The sequence below is a fragment of the Periophthalmus magnuspinnatus genome, chromosome 15 (assembly GCF_009829125.3).
Source record: "Periophthalmus magnuspinnatus isolate fPerMag1 chromosome 15, fPerMag1.2.pri, whole genome shotgun sequence".
Classification (NCBI taxonomy): domain Eukaryota; kingdom Metazoa; phylum Chordata; class Actinopteri; order Gobiiformes; family Gobiidae; genus Periophthalmus; species Periophthalmus magnuspinnatus.
Genome location: NC_047140.1, coordinates 25,777,643 through 25,803,922, shown reverse-complemented (window position 1 = coordinate 25,803,922; position 26,280 = coordinate 25,777,643). Strand labels below are relative to the sequence as shown.

The 26,280-nt window shown below is 38.0% G+C and overlaps 1 protein-coding gene across 1 annotated transcript in view; it reads right to left on the bottom strand.

Annotated features, from left to right (window-relative positions):
- Positions 1 to 19,139, bottom strand: part of eys (eyes shut homolog) — a 139,806-nt gene extending 120,667 nt beyond the window's left edge. Inside the window, exons 1-8 of the mRNA XM_033979314.2 lie at positions 18,389 to 19,139; positions 17,372 to 17,488; positions 11,152 to 11,348; positions 10,149 to 10,243; positions 7,763 to 7,877; positions 7,291 to 7,450; positions 3,975 to 4,079; positions 1,276 to 1,415 (exon numbers count right to left, since the gene is read on the bottom strand). Of these exons, the coding sequence (XP_033835205.1) occupies positions 1,276 to 1,415; positions 3,975 to 4,079; positions 7,291 to 7,450; positions 7,763 to 7,877; positions 10,149 to 10,243; positions 11,152 to 11,348; positions 17,372 to 17,488; positions 18,389 to 19,139 (1,680 nt within the window). The remainder of the gene's footprint in view (positions 1 to 1,275; positions 1,416 to 3,974; positions 4,080 to 7,290; positions 7,451 to 7,762; positions 7,878 to 10,148; positions 10,244 to 11,151; positions 11,349 to 17,371; positions 17,489 to 18,388) is intronic.
- Positions 19,140 to 26,280: the final 7,141 nt, after the last annotated feature.

Here is a 26,280-nt window from a genome sequence, read left to right as displayed (position 1 = left end):
AGATTAGAAATATATACCGGTATGTCTATAGGAAACAAAAGGGCAGAGGAAGGAGTAGGCTCATGGGGAAGGCGTATAATGCAGACATGATGGCATTTTTGTATAGCAGCCAATGTGAGCTTTTCTGCACAGTGAGCCATCACCCCCATCTGTCATCTGAAGGAGCATCTATGTTGTACTGTGCTGGCTGCTGTTTACTCAATGCAGAGGGTAAATTCATCCACATATGAAGCAATCCAAATCTGTGCCAGCACTCATCCATGTCAGGTAGAGCAGGGCTTTTCAATCTACTAAATTTGTTCCCTTTGTTTGGGCCGAAGGAGACGCTGACAAGCAATCACACAATTCCAGCTTTTTTTTAAACACCGAGGCTGCTTATAGTAGTAAAAAGATTGACGACTACATTCAAGGAAAAGCCTGAAGAAATTCTGTGTATGCTTATGTGAAAAGATAAACATGGCTTCTTTCATGTTCTTGCATCCAGATTGAGACTGGCCCATATGTTTTCTCTTTCCTCTGTGAACTGGATAATTTGAGGCACACTTCATGAGCAAAGTAACATCTTGTGGAGCATTGGTGCCAGATGATTACCATGCGGTAGTGTAAATCATCATTTGCTGTCAATCTTGCAGCACTTTGTAAGTAAATGTGGGTTTTTGGATAACATATATGTTTTTTTGAAAACTAAAATCCAACTTGAAGTTTAATCTGTTGAATGAAACATTTATTTATTTTTATGTTTTTATGTCAGTTGCTCTACTTGTCAGAACCAACCACATGTGCGTCTATTAGATTAGTGATTGAATTCAGTTTGTTTTATTTTCCAAAATCCCATTCCTTGGGCCTAACAGACAGGAAAACACACAAATAAGCCCTACTCAAATTGTCAGTTTGTTAAAAAGTCCCAGGTTTAGCTATGGGTGTAAAAATTTGATGTTATAGCAATTGTTGTTTTGGAGTATATAGTATAAGGTTCATAATAAAACCAATTTAAGAAGTAATTTATAGTTGCAATTCAATTGTATACGCACATTTTCACATATTGCTGACATTTGTTATAAAACTACTATAGTGCAAACTATGGTTTACAAAGACAGGAAAGAAAGGCAGACCAAGGCTCGAGATCGATAGATAAGGAGGAGTGACTAGGAATACAAACAACAAAGAAAAAGAGAGAATAATACAGTCTATTGACAATGTATTGTGAGTGAAGTCATTATCGCCACACATATAGAGCTTACAAGTCTACGAGTACTATAGCATACAGCAGTGCACCTGTAGGTTGGGTGGACAAGGTATCCGGCACATATACTGAAGGCCGTTCGGAAGATCCAAGCACTCAGTCTCTGCTGGACATGTGACGTTGGGCAGAGAGCATCCATCTATGTCCACTTCACAGTTCTCTCCTTCAAAACCTGCAACACGTACTAGTATTTAGAAAACTGCAAACGCATTTAAGGTAAGTACTTGCAACACTTTAAACTTAATGTTAATATAAAAAAGTAGAGCTCAAGACTCTGGTTTAGGAGGTAACTGTTGAGATTTCGCAACAAGACAGACAGGAAATCCAGGGCCTTCTTTCTGAAATAGTGTTACTATAGATCTACAGGCACACAGTAGCAGTTTATTCAGGGAATAGGGGATTCGTGATCAGGGATTATGGCAGGCTTCAACAAGCATTTGAAGCACAAGAAACCAGGGCTTACACTCAAAGACAGTCTCATGACAAGCACAGAGCTCACATGTAGGATATAAGAGATATGAGGTAGAGTTGTGCTCAGAGCAGGTGCAGTGGTGGTGTTACATGATGGTGAGCCTTATGTTTCAGACGTTTAATTGAGCTTGGCGTCTGGCAGGAAATTAACTCAATCACTAATTGGCAGATAAAGCATGTGTCCATAAATCAAAATTATTATTATTTTTTATTATTATGAAACAGATTCTACTTTTTACTTCAAAAACAGATACACACTTAATACATATAATGTCTCAACGTCAATAATACTGAAACAGGCTACTTACAAAAATATTCAAAAGAGTTAGTATTTTAGTTATCGTAGCATGGCATTAATATCTATCAAGAGTTTGTTTTAGGAGTTTTTTATTGGAGCTGCAGTACAACAGCTGTATAATTTCCCTTCATTGTCAATAAAGTATTCATATTGCTTTAAAAAAAAACATTCTTAACATGTGTGGGGGCTTTTTTCCACAGATGTAACTTTACAATAAGCACTACTTGCTCATTTATGTGGAGATAGCCAAGTTTTTTTTTTTTTATTTATTTGTCTTGGGCAAATGGACATCTTTTCTCTTACATAGCCTAGGCAGCCACAATCGATATCAATCAACACATGATACAAGAGACAAGGAAAAATAAATAAAAACAGACAAGCAAAACACACACAAAAAAGAGTACCTCCGATTGCCCAAAAAGGAGAGGGAAGAAGAAAACTTATTTAATCCCACCCCCTCTGCTATTATTTCTTAACTTTAGCATACTTTACTTCCTTTTCATGATTGTATTGCATGATTACATTGGGGACTATGAGATAGCCAAGTTTAAATCCATACTGTACCTACCTATGATATATAGCATATGTAATGTTCTAGTACATGCAATAACATCTCCACTGAGACAAACTGGTGGGAAACCCTCCACCTGTTCAATAATGCAACTTTAAGAGATGTATATTTGTAACGCAGTAATACAGAATTTGGTATTGTTGTCTTTTGATTTCTTAGTTAGAGTATTTATTCTAACTAGACACAATAATTATACACTGATGTTAAAATTTAATTGTTAATAGACAATCTTGTGCTGTAAATGTCATCTCACAACAGGAGGATGAGTTCAAAGATGGTCAGTTTCTCCATGTGGCAGAAGATCCTCTAGTTTTCAAGCCTAGTTCAAAAATATTCAGGTTAACTGATCTGGAAACTCTATTCCCTGTAGGAACAACTGTGCTTTTTTCAGACTGTGTATAAGCCTAGTGGTAGACTGGCAACCTGTCAAGGGTGTCTGGATGTCTGCCCCGGTCCAGACTCGGAAAGACCTAATACTCACTATAACACGGGACTGATAAATAATTCTTCATGTCAACGTTTAGAAGCCCCAAAAGTCTACAGAAGCATGGCTCTTTTGTATGACATTTCATGGGTTTCAGCTTCCTGTTATACATGATATTTTGAGGATTTTTCACCATTCAAAAGCTATATATTTTGTCTTAAATTGTTATTTGCTATGGCAACGGCCCTAATTTTTCATTAGGGAACCCATGGATAGTGGTTTAAAAAGGAGTCTGGGTTGATAGCATTATGATCATGATTGCTGCACTTCCATTAGGGTAGAATTACCACATGTGCTCCCAGAGACCCTCGCCCACTGTGTCTCATTCTGATGATTCACAGTGAGGTCTCAGGAAGCGGCCCATGGATTTGCCAAACACACGGTTAGAGCAGTGCCAACAGCACAGAGCTCCTGGGAACCTCAATCCATGAATGTAAATTTAGACTCAGCCGGTGAGGCACAATAAGCAATTACTGAAAATGTATATTAATGAGCGCTTCCTAGTAAAATATTTGCCCCATTTTGAACTGGCAATGGACTCCATGGTTTTCTTGTGCTGTCAATCAATGTGTACACTGACTGACTCTCTACTGGGGCACTTTTTGATGAGGTTCTCTTACTGGGCTGTAATATTGTGTATATTAAGATCAAAGAATTTGAAAGATTAAATTAAATGAAATAATTTCACACAAAATCCAGCCATAGAGCTTCACAAACCAGACTGCTCCTTGCTCCACTCCCAAGCCCATGTAAAATGAGATTACAACAGAAAGTGAAATCAATGTCAAAGTGAATGAGTACAGAGAAGGAAGCAGATGGCTCGTGGTGGAGTCCCCAGAAGGGAATATCTGAAAGGAGAGAACTTCCATATGCATGACTTCGTAAACATGGCTTATAGTCCTCATACCTGTAGGACATTTGCATTTGTAGCGTCCCACCAAATCCGAACATGTGCCATTGTGTTGACAGGGACTGGAGTCGCACTCATTGATCTCAGTCTCACAGTGCGTTCCTGGGAAGAAGCATTAAACATGTATTAAATTATTTGCATTGTGTGGCCATCTCCATCTAATGCACAAAAGCTGAGAGATTTTTCTTCATAGTATCAAATCACTAAGTCTAAAAACATTTGCAGATGGTAAATATAGAACGCAAGCAAGTCTCAAGCACCCAACTTTGGTAATGGAGATCTGCTTTGAGCTTACAGCAGCATCAACTCATGCCGTGGCTGAGTTTGAGGAGTGGGGGTGTCTCCTGGAGCAGGTTATTAATTTAAAATACCTATCATCAATAACACAGCAGCAATGACATGAAGAGAAAGTTCCTTCTTGACAGCAGCAACCTCATGCTACTGCACAAACACTATGATTGATATCATCTGTGCACTGGCTGCTTCAAGTCATTATATACAGAAAACCCTAGCTCTGTAGCAGTATCTTCTATGCACATTTACATGCACACTGTATCTTAGCCTGAGTTTCAGTTAGTAATTTCAGAGTGTAAAAAATCTTATATAAAATTTAATGGATATGTCAGATTACATTTTATTAACAGTAGTAAAAAATCCATGTCCGAACCCGAAGGTGTGCATGAATGAAGGGCCAGAGGGAGCAATGGTGCAGATTGGCAGCCTCGCTTCAGTCAGTCTGCCCCAGGGCAGCTGTGGCCAGGTATGGAGTTAATGAATAATGTCTGCAGTGTAGAGGTTTGAGGGCCATTATAAGCGTAAGGCATTATTATTATTACAAATAATCTTCTAAATACTAACAAATGTATTGTTTTTAAAAATCTTAGTTGTGTTCTATAAATTTACTATAACAAGCCATTTCCAAAGCCCTGTTGGTCCAAATAACAACATAGGTAGGGCATCTGTAGTAACACACTGTGGCATAGCAGTGTGAAAATCATCAAAGGGAAAGTAGTCTGAGACCGCCTGTTGTACAAATACATGAACATTTCCCCATCAAAATAAACTAGAGCTGCTGGACTGTTTTGAGTAACACCGAGTTATGATCTATGGAGTACAGACTTTTTTCAGGGCAAAGCCTGAGATTAAATTGGCCTTTCTATGCTGCATGGCTCAGAATTTCAAAGCAAAAATCCCAAGATGGCAGAAAATGATGAATTCTATCAGTCACTAAGACCTGCCACGGTAGGAAAGACAATTTTCCATTACTGGAGTGGTAACAGATTTGAGCTTTGAACAGAGGGAGAAAAACATGTTCTTGTAATGCTCTGTAAGGGCTTATCTGACTGACAGGTGAAAGAGTCAGGACTTAAGACAAGATAGGAAGGACATTGTAGGCTGAGATGGAGTGCACAGGGGAGCAGCAGTTGTCTGGCTGTTTAGGCAAAAGGTATTCTATTGTTCAATTTGCCATTAGAATATACGTGTGTATGCGTAATCTAACAGGCTAATGGTTTTATAATGATGATATGTGTACTGTTTTATACTGAAGTGTTTACTATACCACAATTATAGTTTGATCTCCATGACACTGGGATTATTAACTTTAATTGGTTTCAGCATAATTTCCACAGACGCTTCATCGAGTCACTACAATGTTTTGTGGTAGCTCTTAATTAAAGGGCATGGCTTCTACAAGTAAGAATCATATGTAGTTTAATATGTGTGTCCACTTGTAAAAGGACCTTTACTTAAAGAGGACACATTATTATGCCTTTTCTCATATTAAGTGGTAAGATATCGTGCATGCAAACGGTTATTTTATGTTTTGTTCATTGTAAACTCTGATATTGATTTAAAACTGCTAGAAATGGGTCCACTGACTCCTGGTTCAAAACCGAGTTGATTCTCATCTGCTCCTTTGCCCTACACACCACTGGATCATGCTACAGCTCCGCCTTAGCATAGTGCCAGTTTCCCTTAGTGAGCTGCTGATTTTTTTTAATGTAGGATTAGTCAGACATGCATGAAATCCTCTAAATATGAAATGGTTTTAAATGAGGGAAAACAAGCCCATACAAATGCATGATAGTCAGTTTTGCATAACAACTGTTACCTTTAAATCTATATAAAAAAAAAAGACATACTTATTCAAACTATTGCAATTGTTGTAAAATGTTTTGTATAATAATATGATGTACACTTCATAATGTATTTGATTTAAGCTTTGTGAAGTGGAAGGTCAAAGATTAGAGTTCATTTAAAAGTGCACAAAGCTATGAACTTGCAATGATGGTTGTGTTGTGCTAGTCACAGCAGATGCGTCAAAATTAAATTGGTTTGCTCCTTCAGCCTGGCTCACCCTGTCACCCTGATTTGCCCTCTCTGCTCTCCGGTGACCTCAATGTATGTGTGATCAATGTACAGCCTGACATATATTGGACTGAGCCCCAAAGTGAGCCTTTCTGCAAAAGTATTTTAAGAAACTATCTAGAAGCAGAGAGAATTGACAAATGAAAACTAAATTAGATGATGTGCTGAGTTAGGGCATTAATACTATTCAGTACAATCAATCCAAAATATTTCATTAATTGTATCGTAGTTAGGTTATTTTCACCTTTATCATAGTTATACAGTAAAAAGGACTAAATTCATGTCACATTTTTATACAGCACCTTTCTACCTTTAGGGCACTCGAAGCGCTTTACATCAACAAACCACTCACCCATACACACATATTTACACACCAGTGTACGCAGACACTGGGGGCAAAGTGAGTTAAGTGTCTTGCCCAAAAACATAACAACAGCATTAATCTGTGAGAGCTGGAATCGCACCGCCCACCTGTGGGTTTGTGGATCTGATCACTCAACCAATGATGTTTACGTCGAGAGTGGGACTTGAACCACTAACCTTCGTGTCAGCGGACAAACACTGCCCACAAAAGTCATTATACCCATTATACTTATTTGATTTTGAATATGTCTTTCTTTATTTGTCAAGGACCATGTACAAATTCATTAATCTGAGGATGATTTGTACCAGATTTAGTTACTGCTGTGTAAACCAGATGCTGTGAACAAAATGACTTCTGACCCTACAAAATATGATCCTGATTAAAAAGCATGTCCCATCAGTTTGTGTGCACTGCAAATATATATCATTACTTTTACAATCTGAAAAGCAAACATATTTACAGTTTTTGGGTGTGCACATATATTTTATGGCTTGCCTTGAGTACGAACTTGAACTAATCCATTCATTTGTGACCACTAGAAAGTTAGAGACAAATGTAAAAGGTTATATTTTTTCTCACCTGTAAAACCACGGGGGCACCGGCAGACAGACTGAGGAGGAGATGATGGCTGATTTGTTGTGATGCATGTGGCACCATTCACACAGCGGTTTGCATTTATCAGACAAGCATCTGCTGCATATTGACAAAACTCTCCAGTCCATCCAGGGCCACAGACGCACTGCAGGAAAACAACACAAGACAAGCACGGAGAAAGCTATTGTTCAATCTGTATAAAAAAAATAAAATAAATACAACTCAGATAGCCATTGATAAACTAGTATCAAAATCACACAAGTCACATTATCCTAAACGACAACAAAGCCTCTTAGTTTACATAGATTTTTGCATATTGACGTAGTGATTAGAGTAACAAAAGGTAGAAGGAACTCATTTTGTGTTAGTTTCATTTGCAGCATTATAGGGCGCTGCGCCGGTCATATTTTGTCTGGCCCTCACTATTTCATTATGGCTCAAACATTGAATTACTTACCTGATATGAACCAATTACGCTCAAGCACAATCCCTCATTTAGGCAGCTGATATTGAGCAGCCTGCAGTAGTCAATTATTTCTTCACAATTCTTCCCGGAAAATCCTCTCAGACATCTGTTGAGAGGAAAAGTCGGTGTCGTCAAAATTAATTCATCCCGAGCCTGCCGACCTAACAAGCCATTTTGATTTGTTTACGAGATAAACTGGGACATAATGTGGTTTTCTTTATGACCTCTTTGGGAAGTAGGGCCACGTGTGTCCATTACAGTCTGACCTCAACTGCCAAATTGATAGTTAGAGAGCTACAGTAATTGTTGTTTATGAAGCATGTGTGTCTGAGTTACTGTAAAGATTTGCCTAATGTACTTTGTCTGTGCAGTAAGATTAGAAAACATTCCTGCTTATATACAAGTTTATTTATATGTTTTTTAAAATAAATACTCACACAAAATGTTCTTAACTGAGCAGCAAAATCTTTATTTTACAAAGATCAGCTGGTTAATTTGTGCTCAGACTAATTCTCTCTATGTCCATTATTTTGTGTGTGTGAGTGGATGGAGATTTATCACATCATGGGGACAAAAAAATCTGTATACACACACATCATGGGAACCTGCCAACCTTATGGGAAAAAGGATTAGGTCTCCATGACTTAAATCCTTTATTATTAGATCGACAACATGATTTAAAGTTCAGATATGGGTTAAAAGGGGTTAGGGCTCGGTTGCACTTTGGCACATATTAACTATGGTTAAATTTAGGATCAGTCTCGGGAAAATGAATGTAAGCCAATGCAATGTCCCCAAGAAAGATGGAAACCCAGCTTGAGTGAAAGTGTGTGTGTGTGTGTGGGTGTGCATGTGTGAGTTACATGCTATGTATGAAAAGTGCTTGATTTGAAAGTTTGATTTGATATACTAACCATTTGAGGCAGTCCTGACAAAGTCTGGGTGAGACTTTGCCCATCAGTATTCCTATTCCTCTCATTTATTAACACCTTATTAACCATTGAGGACTTTTAAAACATCTTCAGAACGTACAAACCAATCAAAAATTAAAAACACTCAAGCCGGACAGATGAAAACTCTTTGGCTGACATGATACATTAAACTTTTTATGTGGATGGTGAGTCTAATATAAATGCAGGAGCTGGTTTAAGCAAGAAGTGGGGTGTATGAGTGTGATAGGAATCAGGCATCAAAAGCACACTTTGATCTGCTCTGAGCCTGCAGCATGACAGGTTTTCAGGCAGCAAATAGTTAAAACCAATGCACGTAGTGTACACTTAAATTTGAATGTAAGTCATTAAAAAAGGAGTATTAGGCAAAATTGACTTTTGGAGGTTTTTACCATATTATGACGTTGCCTTATCCAAAATATGCCTGTGGTAGTTTTATAAGTGGTCCATGCATGTGTGAGTAATCTTGCCATCTCTCTCGTGCACTATTCTAACCCTCCTTACGTTTAGCAGTATGATTCTGTCCAATGCTCAACTCGCAAGCCTATGTCACCTATTCTCACGCGTCATAATTTTCCATAAATATACAACAGCATGAAGCATTACACTACCACTTCACACACCTGATGCAATGTGCAGTAGTTTCATTTGAGAAATGCACGCCAATTGTGTTGTGATAGCTCTCTGAAGGGTGAGCAAACGGAGGGGGCACAGAGCATCAAAGACAGAAATGAAGCTTATAAAACATGTTAATAGGTTGATTCACTGAATATAGCATTTTCAAACCAATAAAATTAGTCATAAATCTGTAATGTGTAACTCCTTAGAAGTACAATACACTGTCATTAAATTTGGCATAATTCTCCAGTGAAAACTGACTGATATCCAAGAATAGAAGGCAGTAATGGTGTATGCTTTGGCTTTGCCTACAAACTATAGGGAATAGTCAAATCTTGCACACTGTCTGCATGTCTGGTTATTAGAATGCATCTATGTAGTCCACTACAGTTCCAGTGTCGTTTCTGGTGGGAACAAGAAGAGAATGGGCATATTATACACTATCTACTAAATCACTATGTGACCGCTTCACTGTGGAAAACCCTGATGAGAAACAATACTGCATTGCTTTTCTGCTCTCTGCCTCCATCTGAGCCTATTCAGGGTCAGTGTCTTAGTGGTTACTCCACCAAACACTGGCCTCTCAGAAAGGTTTTTCTGTTATCACTTCGGTAGTTCTTATTTTGTTCAGTTGCAAAGCTCCGAAGAATACAACTTTCATTCAGAGACTGAGCCTGAAGGTTATACAAAGGTTATACAGTTCATTATATTATGTTGTATTACGTTCAGCTGTATTATATTGTATTGTATTATCATTATGCAGTGATCTCTGTGACTTCAAAGCCGAGTATTCTACTTTTTGTTTTTACCTGCAGATGTAGTCACTTCCCTTGGACAAACAGGTGGCATTGTTGAGACATGGTGAAGAGCTGCAGAGGTTGTGCTGACGGCTGCACTGAGGAGTCTGGAGAAAAACAAAAACTATCACCTACAAATAGGTCATAAAATACTGTAATGTCTATGCTGTCTTTAAAAAGTAACAATGATACAATCTATATTATGAAACTGAATTGTTGATTAACTGTAACCACTAGTAATTCGGCTATTATACGTATAATATTAAGCAGATGTTGATGTTAAGCAGTTTTTACCTTTTAGCACTAGTATCGTGTATTTAAACATATGCACAACTGAAATATATAATCATTTTTAGTTAGACGTTTGAAATCCAATTAAACTCGCACTAGAAGTAGCTGATATCACAATAACATCACAATAAAGATTTTTTTTTTAAAAACTCATAGTTTAAAAGATTTTTAATGAAGATTTTGTTATATTAATTATCACCTCATCATCTTACCAAATAAGCTGTATTTAAGCTGATATTTATATTAGATTTTAGGTTTAAAGTGTTATTGTTTATTGTGCGTTAAGCATTTGTATTCAAATTTAATGATGCAAAATATGAAAGACGAATGTGCTGCTTGGAGACTCAAAGGTCAACATAAGACAATTAGACCATTATTGTAGTTCTCTGTGTGAAGCCTCTTGAATGCCAAAGCTTTTGTGAAATGTATGACCACAATAACATTTGCAGTGAAAGGTGAAAATTACACCCAGTGTCCCATTACAAAAAGCTTTTGAAGGGCCCCATTTTAAGCCGGCACTTAAATATGCACTGGGTCGTTCAATCCTATCCAAAGCAGCTTTCTCTCTTCTCCGCTCATCTTCACCAGGAAATATTAATTGCTCTTGCAGCCTTCAAATTGAACCTATTTGATCTTATTTCAAAACTGAATTTTAATTTCCATGTGCCAAACCCTGTTTATGTCCCACAGAGATAAAATAAATAAGGGGATATTCAGTCCTCACACGCACTCCTGCAGTGCACAGTAGCTCCTGATGACATGCTGAAGACGAGCAGTTTGAGTCGGTGTGGGACTCACAGCGGACGCCCGCGAATCTCTCTGGACAAAGGCACAGCAATCCTCCGGGTCCCTCCACACACGTGCCTCCGTTACTGCAGGGACTGAGATCACACGAGTGCTTCCTCTGCCGACAAGGTGGGCCTGTAAACAGACGACAAAATAATAATACAGCTTTGTCCAAGAGGGAATACAGAGCAGAAATGTGCTATTCTCACATTGGGATAACCCCAAAGACATGCTTAGTCCTGGTATATCTGGCCCATAACCTTATATTTAAACCAGATATATTGATTAGTAAGTCACCATTACACAGTATATTAGCGCAAATAAATGTATAAAAGAAAGTGGAAAGACAGTGGCAAAACAAAGCTGAATCATGGATCTTCTACTTCTTAAGGGTAGAGTATGTCACTTTAGGTGTTTGCAAAGTGAGATGTTATTATTTTGCCTGGAATGTTCCACAGTACGGCATTAAAGTATCTCTTTTGTATTTATTCAATTACAGGTCTTTTCATTGCTCAAAAACACTTGTAAATATTTAGTGGACCGAGGTCGCTTCCCCACAGATCTGACCTTTATCTTAACTAACTAGTCTGCTTGTCTCCAAGTGAAAAATAAGTTTAATGCCATTATGTGGAACATTCCAGGTAAAGCAAGCAGGTGGCAGAACTTCTACCAAAAATGACACAGTATAAATGAGTTGTAAATTCTAAAACAACTGAATCCCAACAATTATTTATCTAGTGAAAAATGGACAAAAACAAATTAATGGCTTGTTTAGGCCAGTAAATGTATCCTTATCTCACAATAGTATAGAGTGATTTATTCTTACTCAGTTACACTGCTAATACAAAGGCAAAAAGAACTCGATTTCTCTGTTTATTTTCTTTTCTATAAACAGACCAGATTAAATTATTACACTTTACTCAGAACAGGGAATTGCACTGCAGCAAAACATTGTCAAGCTGAGGCCATCGCCATGCTAACTTAATATGCCTAAAACTATTTAACTCTAAGTGCCTAATAGGAAAAACTAACAGGGGACAAGTATGAAATTGCATCAAAGCGATTCAAAGCAAGTTAATGTCTAGAAAGACGCTTGTGATGTGATTTATAATTCACTGAGGATGCCTAGATTGACATGTTTAATCATTCTAGATGTGGGAGCGATGCAGAGCCTTCCTCCTCTCCCTGTGTACAAGCCAAACAAATCTCCTCATAACCATGTAAAATGAACTATAAACACTGTCGAAGCTGAGCTGTCAAGATCTTATCTCAGCCCCTGACTGATGACAGCACAAATCCACTATTGCAAGAACCAGCATGCAACAGCAAACCAATATAAAATCAGTTATTTTCTTTGAGATTTCAACCAGATGAAGGAAACTATCGTCATCTCTGACCAAAGAACAGCTCCATGGAGGCTAGTGATGTTCATATCTTCTTTGTATGCAAATGAGTGTCAAAGAGTCAACAATCGACACAACACTGAAAAATAATCACTCTACCGCACTGTGATAAACTGAACTAGAAAATATCGTCTTTAAATAGGACAGTAAAGCAGTGTTATTGATAAGATCAGACCAGACTTAAAAAGAGAAATATCCAAATAAAACTGCAGAGCCACATACAACAAATTAGGTTATGTAAGTGAATGTCCACAAATATGACACTGAACACAGCTGGACCCTAAACACCTTGGATTAAACTGCTCAAATCATATCATAATCCAGAGGTCTTCGTCTACTACTGTTGTGGCCTCGGCTGTCCTTGGGCAGAATGACTGAAACATTGGCTCATACTGCAGCTATTCTGCTCTCCAATTGTACATTCACTCTCACACTAGTGTTGTTGGTGAATGCCCTGCCAAGGACAAAACAAGAAAATCAACAGGCATAGAATTCAAACCAGCAACCTTGTGGTTATAAAACAACTGCAGAGCCACTATTACCCCTTTACGCAGTAAAAAAAAAAAAAAAGAAATGTCAAATAGCAACAGCTAAACCAGAATTGAGCATATGTCTTACAAAGAGACACAGTGAATAATTGGGTTCACATGTGGCATGAGACAAAGATGGTGCTCACAGGGAGGTTTAAACAAAGCTCTGGGTGTGTGCCCTCCAACAGCTCAGTCCTTGAGACAGACAATGGCTGCATCTCCGGATGTTGTGCTTCACGCTGTGTGTTTATATGAATGTTTGTGCGGTAGCGGATCCATCGGTGCTGGCATCCACTGATGTCAGGGACACATGGCATGAAATATAAATGAAGTCATGGATAAGCATCATAATGAGGCTTGGCAGTCCTCCCTGCTTTTATGGGATTAACACAACTGCACCTCACACTCTACTGGTGGGATGTATTTACAAATGATGTTGCTTTCCAATCAATATTATTATATATTTTGAGTTCTGCAATTCAATACTATATAAACAACAATAAAAGGATTGAAGTTGTTTATTTTAATTTTGCCCACAGCATGAGAAGTATTATCTGATATAATGTATAGTTTGGGGGGGGAATGTTACATATTGTATTACTTTTAAGATTTTTAACTCAAAACTATATAAACGCTTACATGTTCTTATATATTCTGTAAATTGTGATTGCCATTGTGAATCTACATGGGATTTTAGAAATGATACGTTCTCATTTCCTAAGTCCTTTCTCTGTAGACACTGATCATAAACCTTGTGACTTGTTATGAAACTACAGTACAATAGAAAGTACAGCCATATAGTGCCATATTGTATAGTAAGATGGTAAAGGATAATTTTAGCTTGAATTTGTAGCCAGTTCAAGGTGAGCAAAATTTGATGGTATTCCCAGAAGGGCCTTTTCAGTTTTGTGTTCTTCACAAGGGCCCTACACATTTATCTTACCAGCACATCTTTCTTTGCATATTTTTCTTTAATCCCCTGCTGATACAAGCGCCTAGGTCCCCAAGGCCTCAGCTAGCCTCCTCTGTGGGCATCAATCTTACTGTGCACAGTACAAGTACAAGCCTGCCTTCTGCTGCACTTTTTATTGTCCACAAGAAAGTGAGCTTTGTCTTAAAGTTGGACCTATACAGACTGAAATATTTTGGTAACACAGCGCTCAGAGTGTCCTTTTCACTTTCGAAGTTCATACACTTAGGTGCACTTGGACTAAGTAGATGTGTTCTACTAAGATATATTTTTGTTTCAATGTGTAACTTAATTTCTTGTTCCTTTCTTTGTCTTATCATATGTCAAAACCACAACGATATTTTAAGCACAATCAACATACAGTGTGGAACAGGTACTGTGCAAACTCTGTATAACAGACATATAAAATTGATACGCTATTCACAGATTCTCAACCAGTGTGTAGGGGAAACTGCCTGTGTGCCTTGAGGGATTATTATTTAAAGTAATAATTAGCAATTACTGGTAATTTGCACAAACATCAGAGTCAAAAAAGACACAAACATGTCCACTATTACAAAATCCCTAGAGCCAGACAGAGTGGCATACACCTTTATTAACACAGTTTATTGTTAAATTGAGTCAATGTAAAACATTTTGTTGGATGACTCAAAAAAGGTTGACAAACACTGGGCGAAATGGTAGCTATTTATGTTATTTATATTAAAGTTAGCCTTTTTAATATCCACAATACAATGTTTGAAATTCAAGGATCTAATATTACAACTAACAACCAACCAAAGTTTCAAAACAATTAACACCTTACGCTAAATGAAAATTGCCCTCAGACGGTGGTAACAACCCACAACAAACACCCTTGGGCCGATCCAGAGGAGGCAAATCAAAAGAAAATCTCATTTGAAACGTCCCATGAGTTTGGCTCATTATTCTGTGCGCATAGACTTTGGCCTGTGAGGGCAGCCAGCGCCGGAGCAGCCACTAACTTCACTTGATTAATGAGGCAACTGCAGCCGGAGGTACAGGAAACTCCAGCTCCACAGAACTCCCAAGAAGCTGATGGGACAGCAGGACACCAGGACTGTGCCAGACGCCTGGAGAGGAAGCGGCTACTCACAACATCACCAATTAAAGCACATTAGAACAAGCGACATCTCTAGCTAAAATAGACTTGGTTGGCTTGGTTTTCGAGCAGAGAACTAGTATAACAAAATATCATCATCTTCCTCTGAGTATTCACTGTAACCACAGGCAAATATAACGTTCAAACGTAGGACAAAGAAACATTCAAACTGCATCTCCAAAGTAAACAGTTCAAGCAGCTTATAAAAGATAAATGTAGTTGTAAGAAATAACATCGATTTTAAATTACTGCATAAAGTCTCCAAATTGTGCCACTTTACTTGGCACAAACATAGACTTTAGTTATTATATGACAAAACCACAGCTATTTAAAGACATTATTTTTTCAGGTACATGTAGTAAACTATACATAAGTAGATAATCATTTTACCCTTTGTTCATTAAACCACATTTTTATCTAAAACAGCTTAATGATCAGAGCAACTAAGTACAAGCATGTGGGCGGTGGGCCTGTCACAATAGCAAATTTTGACGCACAATATATTGTAGTCCCAGTAAACCTATTTTTAAATTTACAGTGTCATTAAAAGCCTGAGCGCTAACAAATAAACAGCAGAATTAACAAATAATTAACCATATAAGGTATTTATTCTATCTTCTACGGCTCAAATCTTATCATATTACATACAAATTAGCAAAAATCTCTCAACTTTTGCAAAGAAATTCTACTCATGATAAATACTGAGGCCCAAAATATATAGTTCCAGCTATCAAATACTGAAGTAATATAGTGTTTCTCGTGATAGGCCTAGTGGGAGGGGAAAGGGGGGAGGTGAAAACAAGAAATTTCCAAGCATTCACGCTTCAAATACTGGATTATTCAAAAACACATTCATCAATAACAATACAACTGGGTAATCTAATGAAGAGGGAAGAGTGCCGTAGCAAGGTTAGAAGCTTACAACTTGGTTTTGCGTAATACGTCCCCTTTAGAAAAAAAAAAAAAACATAAATTACTGGGGACTAAATTAAAAGACCTAATGTGCCCTGTTATTCTCTTTTGGTATTTTTGCTAAACTCCATGCAAAACAGCCCAAACTGAAGCTGTGGACAACGTAACCTTCAAACCTCATCTACAAAGGAACTGGAAATACAAAGCTATGACAGATCACGGATGGTGCCAGGACAAATGGTGCTCCAACCAGACAATGAATCACCGAGGAGCCACCTGGAGTTTGTCTTGAGAAGGTTCACTGCACCTTGGTTGTACAGCAGACACTGATATCGAGGGCAGCAGCCAGACTTGCATCTTGTTTGTGTGTCACAGTAATTAACCTAGCTCTGATACTGGAGCAAGTGGAGATTTGTTATCTAATGGCTGAAGAGGTAGTGTGTCATTATGAAGTCTCCACGCCTAGCTCTAGCCAAAATAATCAGATGCAATTTAAATAGCAAAGAAGACACTAACGACTAAGTACAACACGCATATTAGAGACATAATATTTTAGCTAAACACACACGTAAAATAAACATACAGCTTAGACACACTGTGCAGACTTGTTGCACACAGCTAGATTTTTGTTTTGGACATAATTACGATTTTTAGGTTGTACAAATATGATCTTATTTTATGTACACAATGACGACAAGGGCTGCAGAAGTGTACCTTTGGGGTTTTTGCTCAGTCAATAGGATTGTGTTTTTGTGTAGTATAGGTTTTGTAAACAACTATTATTTTGATTAATCACTAGATCTCAAAAGACACATGAATATACCATTATTAAAGTTAAACTAGATTTTGTCACTGTTATGACAACTATACACACACAATATTTGATAAAAAACACTACATTTATATTCCTGTCTCTTTCTCATAGAATTACTGTTATCTGAGACATAAAACCTCTTCACAAGTCACACACGGTTTAAGTCTGTTCAGTCCAGATAACAATTATTTGATTACTTATTTAGTTGACAGTTGCAATAAATCGGATTATTTGTTTCAGCTCTATTTAGTGAAGATGATTATAATAAAATATAATGCTAAATGTTGATCTTTATTGTCATAGTTATGTAGACAATGCAATTCAACTCACTGCAGTCTACTGCTAATTGCTGGTTATAAACAAATACAATTGCTGCAGTTATTACAACCCGGAGTAGAGGGGAACTCACCAGAGTCTTGTGTGTCACAGATGCAGCTGAAGGAGCTCGCAGACACTTGAATACACGACCCATTTTCACAAATCCTCTCACAGTTCTCTCTCCCAATAATTTCAGAGCAGTTCACCCCTGAAAACAAAATCAATGTCAAAGCTAGAAGAAATCTTGTCAATACTTTTTCCATGCAAAATAATAGTATTTGAACTGTACTGTACTAATATTTGAGATAATATAAATAAATGTCTTAAATATTTCAGATTTTCCATTATGTGTTTCATTGATGGACAGCTGTGCATGCAAATACTCTATGCAAATATTGCATCATTGGGCATCATTCATGAAGCCTTCTTACGAACAAATTTGTACTTAAGGCCTTCTTACGAATTATTTTTGGCATTCACAAAATGTTTTCTGAAGCTGAACTGAAAATGTTTTTCTGGAAGAATAAATCCTTCAAACAGTCAGTAGCACTCTTAAGAACAAGCCTGATGAATACAATGAAAGTCCTTGCTTATTTCACTATGTTGGTCACTTAAATATACCATCAACGACTGTGTTCATGAGTGACATTTTAAACTGCAGCTGAAGCTGTAAAACAGCGGTAGTCTGTAGATGTGCTCCACCAGACTTCCTTCTTCAGTCTCTCCCTCGTGCTTTCGCATGGCACAATGCCAAGCCCATATTGACCATTTAAAAGTTTAGAGAGCGTTTCTTACTAAGTACAAATTCATTTTTATGTAAATGAAATTTAAATGAGAGTGTGGTGTTCGGAGCTGGATGGTGGTGAATTAGGCGCAACTGTTATTTAAGAAGAAATCTGGCTACTTATGAACTCTGAGTTCTCTCAGCATCTTCATTAAAGGGAAGTTATGAACATTTTTAAAGAAAACATGCATGAATGAGGTCCATTGGCGTTATTTTATCCTAATCTGTCATGTGGTAAAAAAGGCTTTAAATAAATTTGAGTGGCTATTTTTTATATTATATATTTTCTAATAATAAAATATATATAATGTATTTTGTGCTTACCTGTAAAATGTGGAGGACACAGACATTTATAGGCTCTGTGATGTAGATCTGTGGTCCCATTGCTCAGACAGATGCCTTTGTTTTCACAGGGGTTATCCAAACACACATCAAACTTCTCACAGAAGCGTCCAAAGTAGTGGTGATGGCACCTGCAGTGGTAGGCTCTCTCCCACAGCTCTGTTTGACAAATACCATTCCCAGAACAAGGCCGGAGCAGAGGAGACGCTTGGCAAAGTTGAGTTTTTACTGTAATGTTTATTCTTAGGCCCAGTTTGCACAGTTGGAAGTCTTGATCATGAACAGCTATGAAGTAATGATTTCCCGGGATAAGCCAATTGGCCTTAACGTGCACACTTTCATTCAGATTATGTGGGAACAGAAACTGGTCTTTTGCTTGCGTACTTGTACAGCTCTCAAAGTTGGATTTAGACACATTGAGGATCCTGAAGCCATATTGTTGGAGTGTTTCATCAGCCATCATGAGCAGTGTGTCTCCGTGCTGCAGTTGGAGAGGGCATAACTGTGGGTATTTTACCATGGCTGAAATGTCCGCCTTCTGAGACTCCCAACACTCAGAAAAGCTTCTACAAATGTTCCCTGCCAAGGTCCAATTCATTTGCACCTCATGTTGTTGTGGATGCCATTCAGAAGAGCCCTGCCTGCTACAGACTGGCTGACAGTGGTGCATGTGGATAAAACACAGTACAAAGGTAGTCAGGACTCCAATTACACCAAACAATAGGGCCCCCATGTCTCCTCTGTCCTAGCTTTTATCCTCCTTCACATGCGCTTCATAATGTGTCATCTGGAAAAGCCGGAAGCCAATGTTCAGACTGCACTGTTTATGTGGGCCAACCTAAAAACAACAAAGACATTGATTAACACAGCCAGAATGCTGTTACAATATTAAAACTTAAAAGGACACTTTTAATCCTCTTTTTGTGTGCACAAGTCCACAGAGCCATAATCCTCCACTTTTGATCGACTAGCCAATAGAAAGAAAGAGGCTGGCGGTATAATGCCAAAGAAATGTAGGTCACACTAGTAATCTGTCTCTCTCCAGGATTTGTTAAAGCAACAGGGTCCACTGGATGAACCTATAGTAGCCATCGTCCCAGTTAAATACAGATGACAAAACGCAATCTTCATCTATACTGTTTCTTTGTAGAGCTGAGGACTCTGCAGTAGGAAGCAGTACGTTTTAAGATCAAAATTCAGAATTTACATTTTTTCTCAAATATTTCAAATTCAACCAAGTTATTTTGCAAACCAATTACAGGTTAATAAAACACTCCGTTTTCATGTTTCCTGTGTCTTTTTGAAGTAATTCTTGCTTAGTCTGAGTCCTTTCAGCACATGGCATGTTTTGGAGTCTGTGTATAGTCCAGATAACGATTATTCAAGTTAGCTGAAATTAATTGATTAACTTGTTCCAAGTGCAATAGCAATTTCATGAATATACAATTTAGTAAATGAGACAACTAGAGGCTAATAAAGAGAGAACCAGAGACTAATAAAGATAAATGTAATGTGTTATACTGCACTTTTTTCTTTCCAAAATCAAGCCATCAATCACAATTTGTTTAGGATTCTTGTAATTCAGTGTAGCAGCTGCCATATTAGACAACTCAAAGTGCAGCCTCAGCTAGTCCAACTTAGCAGTGGTAATCTCAAGCAGTGCTGCTGACCACTCTGTCTCCCTGAGGTTTCTCAGACTCCATAGTGGCAATGTCAGATAAAATATTCCCCCCCTCGCCTGGTTTGCCATGATACCTCCATGTCAAGCAGCCAGATGAGTTCAAACTGGCAGCATTGTCTTTTTCCCTTAAGCCTTTTTCATATACAAGATAAAACAACAAAGTACCAAGCACCCGGCGCAAAGACAAACCCAGCCCTTGATCAGCGTGCAGGCCCTGATAGGGATAAGTGCATGTGATAAGTAATAAAAGGCTGAATATGGAACACTAATATCAATAGAAGAGCTGCATGAGCTGGAGGAGATTGGGAGTATTGTCACGAGGCTGTCGCACCCACAAGACTTCATTTAGAGGAGATGAGCTTGTCCATTGTGTATCCCCCGGACGGATCGGGCCGCTGTCACCTGATTTCAGATGAAAGAGCATCCAATTAAAATTTAAATTAAGAGGCGACTCCCCAACAGGAGCTGTAGACTGGACAATGTGTAGGTTGTTTATGACAAGGAAGTCGAGAAAATGACACAGCCAAATAAAATTGCAGGTTCATTTAATTAGAATGCCCACGACTTATAATTAAGTTGGGAGACAAGTGTTAGGAAGGGGTAACAAAAGTCTGAAATTTTATAGATCAGAAGAGGATTTTTTTTCTGAAGTAGCAATACATTAAAAGCACTATCTATAGAAATAACTAACAAGAACACTTCCCAAAGTAAGATACGGGACAAATGAGCTAGCATTAAAAAGAAGATCTCACTTTGACATAAAAAAAATACACCTTTCTAAATTATATATTGTTTTTAAGTATGCATTTTGACATTTTATTTTCTGGGCATTGACTCAGACTAACTAATCTAAATATAACTTTTCTACGCCCAAATTTCCAGTTTCCCAGCAGCTCCTATATAGTGTATAGTCTGTGTAATGATGTGCAGCCGCAGTGGTGTCTGACAGGCACTGGCCATTGTTAGTAATGTGATTTAGGCGGAAGGTCATGACTGTTTGTGCAGATGGGGATTGGGCGGATAAACTAGCCTTAATAAGACTTTGCACCATAACATATACAATAAATAATAGAGAATGCATGTGTTTTCGTCAGCCATTCCCCAGACTCTGGTCAGTGTACACTAGAGCAATGATTCTCCACTTCCCCTGTTTGCAGCAGAAAGACAGTGAGGATAAAAAGAAGAGACTTTTTATATTCACACATATGTGACAGCAAACAGGCAACGGCAGCACGCGGCATGAGTAATAGACTGGAGCTGCAGGAAACAATGACTAACAAAAACAGGGAAACTCTCACTCTTTCATTCCTCACACATATTCTACTGGCACTAAGCAGCCGCGCAGCGGAGGATTACAGCCTATTCATTCACTTCAGTTACCAACTTTCTTTACGCTGCTGATTCAATTCAATTCAGAAAAGTTGGAATGCTGCGTACATTGTAAATGACATGACAACATAACCTTAAAAACTGTTTATTTCTTTAATTACATTTATGAGCCTGAGCCAACTGAGGTGGCTTTAGCATCTGTTCCGGATGTTTCCTGGACGCCTCTGGAGAAGTGTTCCGGGCATGTCCCAGGAGAGGGCCTCAGGAAAGACCCAGGACGTGCTGGAGGGACTATGTCTCTTGGCTGGGGAAAACCTCTGAATCCCCCCAAAGAGCAGGAGGAACCGTGTGTGAAAAGGGAAGTCTGGGTGTCCCTGCTCAACCTGGCCCCAGATAAAGTGGAAGAAAATGGATAGATGGAGATTATGATTATTATCAAATTTAAGTTTACACAAATAACTAATCATTCCTGAAATAATTTTTGACTTCTTGAATTTAAAGATTATTATTGTTTTCTTTTGTTAAAGTAGAAGTTAATAGTAATAATATCAGTATAGCTGATGACAAGTCAGAAAAAGTAAAAGAAAAATTTTATTCTGTCAACTGGACAAAATGTTTCAGACCTCATGACGGTTTCTTGAACTATTATACGAAATACAACTCAGGCACAGTTCACACTTAGTGTAGCTCAACAGACCTAGCCTATATACAGAAACTGTAAACAACAGCTGTTTCCAGTTTCCAGTCCGCTTGAATGAGCAGCCAAACATCTTCACTCCTGCAACTTTTTGTCCAGTTTTACTAGAGATCATACCTGGACCACTAAGGGATTATACGTCTGAAGATTCAATTGGTGAACTTAAAGCTTGGACTGATGATTTGTCCTTAGAATTATCAGAGGAGGATTGGAAAGTTGCATGCACCTTAGCACGTATCAGATCAATTAATAGTATATGCCTCAGACTTATCCAGTGCAGGTGGTTACAGTGAACACCAGTGTCTCAACATGGGTCCAAAATGTACAGAATGTGGAGGAACATTGATTAATTGTATGCTCTGGGAGGAAATAAAGGATGTAACTGAGAAAATAATTTCCAAGCAATTCTTGTTAAGACACATATAAAAGAAGGGTGTTTTTTTTGTTTTGTTTTTTTTAAACATGAGCCTTTTGAATGTGAAAAGATGTGTTGCATTGTATTGGAATAAAGATTATAGAATAACTGTGGGTTTGGGGGGAAAAAAAAGTATTGCATTCAAAGACTTGTTCAAATGATTTCATTCTCCAGCATTACTGCTTAAACACAGTCATGTTTTGCAAATCCAAATTTGTTTAACCCGGACCACTATTCAATGCTAATTCACCATAGCACATGCATGTAAAGGGCTGCCCTGCACTTCGATATTAAGACGCCTTAGAGGTATTGATCAATAAGGATTAAAGCACCGGCCGCACCGTAAAGCGGTCGGGGTAATAAGGGCCACACGGGTCACAGCCAAGGTCATGCGTGTGGGGCCAGCTAATTGTCTCCCATAGAGCCCTGTTTTCATTACAGCTCAGTCCACACAGCGTTTTAGGATGCCAATCACACGCGTGCAGAGGCCAATGGATCATAGGAGCTGTGTAAATCCTCACTTGACCAATGACGAAGAGAACAAATGATCACATCTCACGTAAGCCTATGTGTCACCTGTCCATCGTATATGTCATACGGCTACTAACAGGCTAATACTGATAAATAGATTTTTTATGGGTTTGACAATGATCTAGTTTATTTGTGTACGGCTTGTAAATGTATTCAACATATTGAATAATAGACTATGTAATAATAGACCCACATTGAACATTACTCTATGTTCAGTAGCTGGTGGTCAAAAGAATCAACACCCAGATTTTTATGAATACTAAAACTGGTATCAAAACTAGATACTCATATGAGCAAGTATTGATACTGAAAAAAGCGTGCGCACACACACACACACATATATATAGATATATGAGGTAAATGGACCTTTGAGAGCTACAGTCAAAACAAAGCATGTTTTTGTAGCATTGAAATAGGTATTGAGTATAACAGTTTTTCCTTAGTAGCAAAATCAAATTTTAGTATTATGACATCACTACAATAGCTAGTTGGGCAGTTCTGACCAAAACTTGAGATCTAGAGATTGGTCCTTGGGTGCTACTGCATTGTCCCAGTGATATGCAAGGATGGCTCAAATGCAGATGAAAAATGGGGACAAAAACATATAAAATGTGCCAATAATGGAGCACCATCCATCAGTTGGGAACCTGACATTACACAGTAGCACATTGAGGACGTGAACATTGGAGTCAGAAAATTTAGCCTTAGAATCAAATCAGAGAACAAGCCTGGTCACTAACTGACAATCTACAGTAAAACATACTAATAATTTTGAATATTTGGTAAAGAGATGATCATTAGCATATAACAATCAATGCAACTTCATTTCCGGTTTCATGCATCCCAACAAACAAAGCTCCTTCTAAACTAGGCCACATCTGACAACCTTTGCTAACTTCCCATCTTACACAAGTAGAAAGTTTGGCTCATTACAGCGTCAGTGTGGTGTGCAGACAGTGATAAAGCTGGCTAGTGAGTGAAGCGAGATTGCTAGTTACAGTGTAATGACACTTATACAACAAGGAGGACGCACAGGTGTAAGCTGAGGCGAACCGTGTGGAGATAAATAGTTCAAGCCTCCTTGTGTATGGAAATTTCTCATTATGATTACATTGATTCAGAACTTCTAGGAACCAGGCAGCTGTGCAGACTGGTTGTTGATGGTGCTCACGACTCTCTGCTTCAAAACTGTCCTGTTGTTTTATTTTTTCACTGGCAACAAGAGGATTGTTCTTGACAGGTAATTATACAAACAGTTATTGCATAAATTATTAGTAAAATTATGATATTCTTTTAAAATCTACAAGTCTCTTTACTGCTTATGCCAATACAGTATTCTGTGTCTACATACGTGACCTTCTGTCCAGTGTCTATTGATGCTTCTTGTTGTCTTGTCACAGATGCAGAAAGATAATCAGGTAATACAAGCTACTATACTTTGTACACGCTACTTTCTTGGTAAAATAAATATGAATAAATGTCTCTCATATTTACCATCTCACATGATTCTTTTATTTAGTTCTCATTTGTTATTATAAAGACAGATTATCCAGCACTTTGTGAGATACCAAAGCTTGAATACATGGAAAGGGGTCCAGTTTAAACCAGATTATTATGGCTACATGGTTGTAATGATTATTTTAGTAGTGTGCAGTTATTTTTTATAAAATGTTATAATATAAGATTGTAATACGGTGACTAAAGGCCTATGAATAACAAATAAATTACTGACAAAAATGAGCAATTGTTCCTTCTATATTTATATTTTGATTTAATAATACCACTGTCTCGTTATAAAAATATATGTTCTTATGCGTTCTAGAGTATGGGTTTAGTCCAGATAACAATTACAATGATCAAAATATGATTATGATTATTTTTAAAGTCATCTGGTTACTATTAGTCACTTAATTGTTGCAGCCCTAAATATCTCACTAGTAATTGCAGTGTGTTGCTAACCTCCAATATGGTGCTGTATGTTTCTCAGTGGGAGAACATGGTTGTTTTTGAGCCCTTGATGTGAGTGCAGTAGGAGGGAGGCAGTGATTGGCCGTGGACACATGTACTGCTGCTGCTGCTGGACCAGGCACTGGGGCTCTCCCTGGGCAGCGCTCTGACTCATCACTAATCAGTAATAACACTGATGAGCGTCCAAGACCAGCAGCCCTGAAAAACCAACCCACATCAATCTCCGCTGTGGAGGCTCAGTAATTGGTGCCAGTGACAAAATAAATTCCATGGCATATTTTAGGAGCTCTTTGTGCACATTTTCTGGGAAATACTTGTTAGATGAAAATGAAATTTAAATTAGACGTTAGATACAGAACATTTTGAATTAGGGGAACGTGACAAAATGCCTCCTGATAAAAAACAAACAACAACTATACGGCTACTATGTGTAAATGGAGAAATTGTGCCTTGACGGTAACCAATAAGAAATGCAGAACGAAATGTAGCTAAACACATAGATCAAAGTTATAATCCAGCTCCAAAAAAGAACAAGAAATGTTTTATATTTGAAAGAATTAAGCATGTTTTATGAGCAGCTCAATTGCACCTCTTGTATTTCAAGTGTGCCAGACAGGATTTGAAATTTCTTCCATTATAAAGATGCTTGTCTGATTACAGCTCTAACAATAGTAGTTTTGTTCATTTATAGAAACACAATAATGGATTACAAAGGCACTGTGTTTTTCTATCAGAGGCCAGAACAGATTGTATCTTGTGTGTATTGTGCATTTTAAATGTCTGTAAACCCACAGCTGTCAAACTGAATTAATAAATCACAAGGTTAACAAGGCGGCGAGTTGAACTTTATCATGGGGCCACTGCTTCCCTGCAGAAATGAGTTGTATCACTTGTAAATTAACTGTAGTGGTTAAAGGACAAACGCAACAGAAACATTTTGATGAAACCTGCCTTTTATAGACTGTGGATCATTTAATGTTGAGAACTAATAATACTATGGTCACATTTTTATATAGAGCTTTTCCACCTTCAAGATGCTCGGCACGCTTTACATCAAGGAACCACTCACAACCGCATTCATCTGTGGAACCGCCAACCTTCAGATTGGTGGCCAAACCTCTACCCACTGAGCTACTGTCTCATTCACTGTGTTACCCAATGACAGTATGCACTGGTCCAAGCTGGGATTGAACCCATGAACTTGAAGATGGTCGTCGAACGGGCCAATGGTTTGAGCCTCTATAGCTGTATAA